Below are 6,180 nucleotides of genomic sequence, written 5' to 3'. Positions count from 1 at the left end.
ACGGTCCGGGAAGAAGGACAGGTTTGTCCAAATTTTGGGCCCGGTGGATTTCTAAATACTTACCGTCGTGGCAGCGAAACAGTCGTACACACGTACACACGGCCACAATCGGGCCAAGAGGCACGTGAAGAAACGCTGCGCCGGGAAATGAGCCAGTACAAACCCCAAGGGAGGGTTCGTCGCTTCCCGCATTGTGTCTTTCGTTGGCCGGCGAGATGCGAGCCGCGTTTATTTGTTCGTTTCATGCGGCCTGTTGATATGCTGATGTGTTGCGAGAAAAAAAATGTGTTCATTTCCCAGTGTTTTACCCCTTTGCGCAGGTTGTTTTATTTTTTCCCTTCGTGTTGATAGATGTTGTTTCTTTTTTTTTAGTCACTCTCTCGTTTTCCACGTTTCCCACAACAGGTTAGGAGGTACGGTTCATTTTGGTGTCAACCCGGCGTATGATACACCCCGCCGCCTGTGCCTTCCCATGTTTTTGCCGCCGATTAAAACGTATGCAAGGACCGTCCTCATCGCGCGGTGACAGTCAGGGACTTTCGCCACGGTCTAGGTCAACCGCGTATTTATGCATACGCCGTACCTTTTGCCACGCCACCATCATCGCGCTCCGCGGTGTTTGCATATCGATCGTGCGCGCCTGGGAATCAATTTGGGCGAAGACAGGAAAAAAAATCAACCGCCTCTCTACCTCCCCAAAAATGGCTTATGATTTCACCGGAGCCCTCCGCAAGGTGCAAAAAGGTTGACGGGAGGGGAAGAAAAGAAAAATCATTCATTCGTTTACGGAAACAATTATCATAGTGGTGATTGACAAGAGGGTTTTGACGGGGCGCTACAGCTTTCTACCGACTCCCAAGTCCGAGTATTTGCACCGAGGATCGGAAAGCAAATTATTTTCTACAAACAGATATGCTAATCGGTTTGCGTTTTAATCATGTGAGGAAAATTGATTTGCATACACCGGACAATGTAAATTAACCCGAAACAGTGTACAGTAGCTTCTCATATGGTTAATAAATAGACGTGAATGGTTGAATATATTTTCAACGATTATTTGCGGTGCTTTGAGCGAATGACAATCCCTTTCTAACTTTACCGTGCTATGCTTTGCACAAACTGCTCAATCTGGAACGAACTGATTTGGAAGTTGGCAAAGCAACGCCACAGAATGCAATGCATCATCAAGCGCCGTTCCGTTTCCATTTAAAGCGCACAAACGGTGTTTATGACATTTTAATTTATTGCTCGCCACGATTGCCAAACGGCAAAAACTGTGCCAACCAGTGCCGGGTGTGCTCCTTCCCTCTGCCCACCGCTCCACAGCCTTCGTGTGTTGGAGAGCTGGATTTGCGTGCCGGAGAAGGGAAGGTGCTTTTGGCCGCACCTGCACCGAAACGGCGAGAAGGTTCGTCGCCTGATACACCGCGCACCGCGCGCAAGTCTTTTGATTTTGGACCGGGGTTTTTCGTAGTTCCGTGCAGCCGCAGCTGTGGTAGGTAGCTAGTAGGACTCGCGCAACCGATCTTCGATCTCCTCAACCCCCGTTTGGCCATCCGTAATGGGTGGTCAGTAGCTACCCCTGCTCTAATGTCGTCTCGCATGATAAACCTGTTCAGAGCAACGCGAAGGGAGGATATTACTCAAATATACGCGCTGTTACTATCATCATGACCGGGTCCGCGCGCGCTATCAAACCCGTCGCCTCCCAGTTTTCTCCACCGGCCAATCGACCGATCCGGCCACATTCCATCGGCAGCCACACATCATCACCCAAGTGGTGGTGGGTTGGCGCAAAAGTGGCACAAGACACGAAACAATTTCTTCAATGGAATTCCATTCTGTTTGTGTGTTTATATTCGTAACGTGGTTGGTTCGATACAGCGTCGTTGGAAGGGACCAACCGAAGAAGTGGGAGAGAAAAAAAACAGCATAGCCAACACTACTGGGAGTGCCGCTTACGTAGTGTGTTTTTTTTTCTTCATCCTTCTTTTCTCGTGAACCGCGATCGTGTCTTTCAATAATATGTGTGCACGGATGTCGGATACATGTCAAGAAGCTAGAGAGAAAGACGCGATAGTCGAAGATCACACCGCGATGATCGAAAACGGGCACAAGAGCGAGACAATGGTGAATCAACGAGATGTGATAAAGAAAACGAAAGAGAGAGAGCGAGCGAGCGAGCGAGCAAGAGGGAAGGCTAGCGGGAGAAATCTTGAAGATCAAGAAATCAGACGCGAAGGGATCGGCCGCGTGCGAAAGAGAGGGCAGGTCAAAAAGGAAAACTAACTTCGGTAGGCTCATCTGGTGGTGAGATACACACAACATGCCAGCCAGCTCCATGCATACCGTTTCAGCACCCGTTAAGAGGATGGATACGTGCGTACGATGGTATAGGTGCTGGGAGGTGGGAGATTATACAAGAATTTGTCACGTCACTTGTTTTGGCTCCCACCACCCGAAGGGCTTCAGTGGGACAGAATATTTTAGTACACTCCTAGATTTGTTACTTTTTTTTCTATTTTGGTCCCTTCAAGTCAGAGAAGCAAAATACTATTAGGTCATCGCACAAGTCACCGAAAGGTTCGTCGCTTGACGTCTTGATGAAGTCTTTCGAAATCGAGCTTCGGGAAAGTTGGTTAAGAACTTAAAAAAACTCAAAAAATTTCCCAGTTGAAAAGAAATAGGAATTTGCATTGGATCACAAATGAAAATGTAAACTTGAACCTTTTTTGAAACAACTAAAAATAAATGAACTCACATGTACGGCATGTCAAAGCGGATGTCGGGATCCGCCTGCTTGTCTCGAAGAGTATTATCGTAACTTGTTTTCACAACTTTACGGGTAGCGGTATTATCACTATTGTGTTTCCAAAATTATTCTGTTTCCGTAATGGCTCCACAAAAAAAAAATACATACACAAACACAGACACTGGACCAGGGCTGCTTGCCGTATGCCTTTCCGTTCGTCTCAGCGAACGCACCGGATAACACACCAAACGCTCAAGAAACTGCATACGTAGCACATTTAGTTTGACCGCAAGCGCCGCGCTCCACGAACTCGCCGGAACGCGAACGCTGGATTTTTTCTTATATATTTTTTTTGTGCTTTCCTCACAGCACCACGGTGCGCATAGGTGAGCCGACCCCGTCACAAGCACAGATACCACTAGTGATCATAATTTTCAACCGAACACTGCGCTGGTGATCACGGCGATCACCTCGGCGAATGAATGCCCCTTGTCTTCTGTGTGCCCAGCACACCACGGCGAAGTCAAACACACGGGCCTCGCGGAATTTCGCGTTTGCCACTAGAACCGCACACCGATTTCGTGCAGGGTAGGGTTTTGGTTTGTTCGTTGAGAAACTTTTTCTTCACCACAGCTACACATACACGCACGGCGCGGGGTTGGGTCCGGGAAGATGACGACGTCGAGCGACGGTGACGGTCTCTGTGCTCGCTCGCTACCTGGCGCGCTGCTCCAGGATCCGTCTGTTCACCTGTTTGATCGTGGCGATACTGGTTGGTGGGAATCGATCGCACCGAACTTTACGAGTCCGATCGCGGGTTGCTGGCAACCCTGGTCGGTGGGTTCCCACGGCAACCATTTTGAATTCCCACCAAGGGCCGTTCAGGGAAGGTTGGGCCCTTCTACGGGCAGCTTTTACGCTCTCCCATCTACGAAGGGCTACTATCGATATTTGTTTACAATTTTTCGATTCGATCAGCTGGTCCGATTGTGCAAAGTTTTAAAAATTCTTTTTGAACCGTTAGTTAAAAGATTTTCATAAGAACGATCTTCAATTGAATCGCTCAAACGAGACAGATCTACAACGGGCCGGTTTGCCTGTTTTCAAAATTATGAATATCAAGCTCAAAGCTACCGAAAGCATCAAATCATACCTGATCATGTGCATGAAATGTTTGTCATCTATCCTCACAGTTTGAAAATGCCTTTACGGGCCCTACCAGAAGGGATTTACCTACTAGGGAAACAAACACCTTGGTTTCCACAAATTCATCGCCTATGATTTGTTCAGAAACATGATTAACCCTTCATATATCAAATGCATTTGGATTTTTTTACTACCAGTGAAATAGGCTAAATTAATGGTTCAATGAATTGCGTGCATGGTGCCCTCCAGCAATGTGATCCATGCAATTTATGTAATCCATGAGAATTTCTAAAGCAAGGAGATTAATTAATTAGCTTTTGGTTAGTTAATTGGCGCTTCGATCGCTAAACGATCTTGGCCCGACGAAATAGAATAAGTTTAAATAAGTTATATACTTTCGAAATTGTTATATTAGTTAGTTTTCTATTATAGATAGCAGTTTAATTCACAGGAAATTATTATGAACAAATTGAACTCACCTGAGTGAAGATAGATTCAACCAATAACGGATTTTCGGAAACATACAATTATGTGTTGTATGATAAACATGAAAGAATCAATATAATTGATTGATCAATCGTTGAAGCAGGTTATAATTACTCTATTGTCGAGTAACATTATTGTTAGGGAGTATGTCTACCTTTGCCCACTTACAAGCAATGTTGGCTGCTTTAACATCATCTATCAGACTCTCACCTATCGGACACTTGCCGCTAATGTCGACGGTTCCGTAATCTCTTGTCATGTCCACCGTATCGTTTGCCAAGAGTTTTTCTACACCATTCCACGCGATCATAGTACCATTATCCGTGCAAAGATTCTTTGGTGGACGATAGGCGCTATATCCGAAATGGCTCGCCATCGAACTGAGTGCACCGAAGATAACGTCGTTACAGGCAACTCCTCCGGATATCACGAGACTTCGCGATTGTGATTCACTGTTATATAGTTTAAAACGTTCGCAGTACTCTATAGCGCGCTGTGTTCGGTGGAGCATGTGTCGTGTTACTCCTTTTAAGAAACAGGCACAGAACGATTCATAATCCGGCAACAATGCATCAGGCGCAAGATCTAAAAATGAAACTTTTGCAATCACATAAACGTCTTATGTTAAAATTGCTACCGTTTACTTACTATGTTTTGATTCCTGTTCAAGGATGTGTCTTGTTGCAGTATTTTTAAGACCAGCGAAACTAAACTGACAGTCGCGGTACTTGGCTAGAGGTAGTGGAAAATCGTACGCAGCAGTATCGCTGGAGGCAGTTCGGGCAGCGACTTCAATGGCTTGTCCACCCGACATTTGTGCGTATTCTGCGATATTTCGCAATTTTAAACGACGAGCAATCTTATCCAAAGCTTCACCGGGTGCATCATCGAGTGTTTCACCGAGCAGTCGGAAACGTGCTGTTCCCTCTACGAATACCAGCAAAGAGTGGCCACCACTTACGAGGAGACAGAGGAAAGGAAACGGGATAGTGGCGGTCATCCTGGCCATTAATGCATGGGCTTGCATATGATGAATTGGGATTAGAGGTTTGTTATAGGTTCTGGCGATATGTTTGGCATACCGCATGCCTACAATTAGACTCAGTGGAAGCCCTGTAAAGGTGATTTATTGTGAATAAGTTGTCTCATTCGATACTAGACTACATACCTGGTCGATTAGTAACAGCCACTGCATCTATGTCTTTTGGTGTTAATTTGGCAAGTTCAAATGTTTTTTGCACAACATTTTCTATATTCGCTCGATGAATGTCCTGAGCCACGGGGGGAATTATCCCTCCAAATCTGCGAAAAAGATAGTTGTTCTAAAACATTTCAATGTGCAATCTATTACTTTATTCACCTTAGATGACTATTTTGTTGGGAATGGATGTACTCTCCGAGAACTTTCCCATCTCCTGTTAGCAAGGCGGCTCCGGTATCATCACAGCTCGTTTCAATGCCCAGCACAATTGGAGAATTTGTAGATAAATGCCTGCTACAAGTACAATTTCCGTTTCACATAAATGATACAATGTGGTTAAGGTACCAACATGTTGTTTAATTTCACAAACCTCCTAAAAAGAGTTCCATTTTTAACTAATTTCACTACTTTCCAGAAAACTTTGCACTGCGTGAGGATCATGTTGTTTCCCGGTAAGAAAACGTAAACAAACATGTTCAAAACAAAACATTACTAAGATATGTACAACAAAGCAGGGTCAGATAATGTAGTCCTAGATTACATTTGATACTACAAATTTAAAATTTTATATACACAAAACGAGTATAAATTGATA

The 6,180-nt window shown here is 44.9% G+C and overlaps 1 protein-coding gene across 1 annotated transcript; it reads right to left on the bottom strand.

Moving 5' to 3' along the window:
• Positions 1-4,489: 4,489 nt before the first annotated feature.
• On the bottom strand, positions 4,490-6,026 carry LOC131267387 (probable tRNA N6-adenosine threonylcarbamoyltransferase, mitochondrial). Its single transcript, XM_058270254.1, has 5 exons — positions 5,956-6,026; positions 5,745-5,879; positions 5,553-5,686; positions 5,033-5,497; positions 4,490-4,969 (listed from the first exon to the last, which is right to left on the bottom strand). Exons 1-5 carry the CDS (start codon positions 6,024-6,026, stop codon positions 4,500-4,502), a joined length of 1,275 nt encoding a protein of 424 aa, XP_058126237.1. The 3' UTR covers positions 4,490-4,499.
• Positions 6,027-6,180: the final 154 nt, after the last annotated feature.

This window comes from Anopheles coustani, chromosome 2 (genome assembly GCF_943734705.1).
Source record: "Anopheles coustani chromosome 2, idAnoCousDA_361_x.2, whole genome shotgun sequence".
NCBI lineage: Eukaryota > Metazoa > Arthropoda > Insecta > Diptera > Culicidae > Anopheles > Anopheles coustani.
This window is presented reverse-complemented; position numbering and strand designations above follow the sequence as displayed.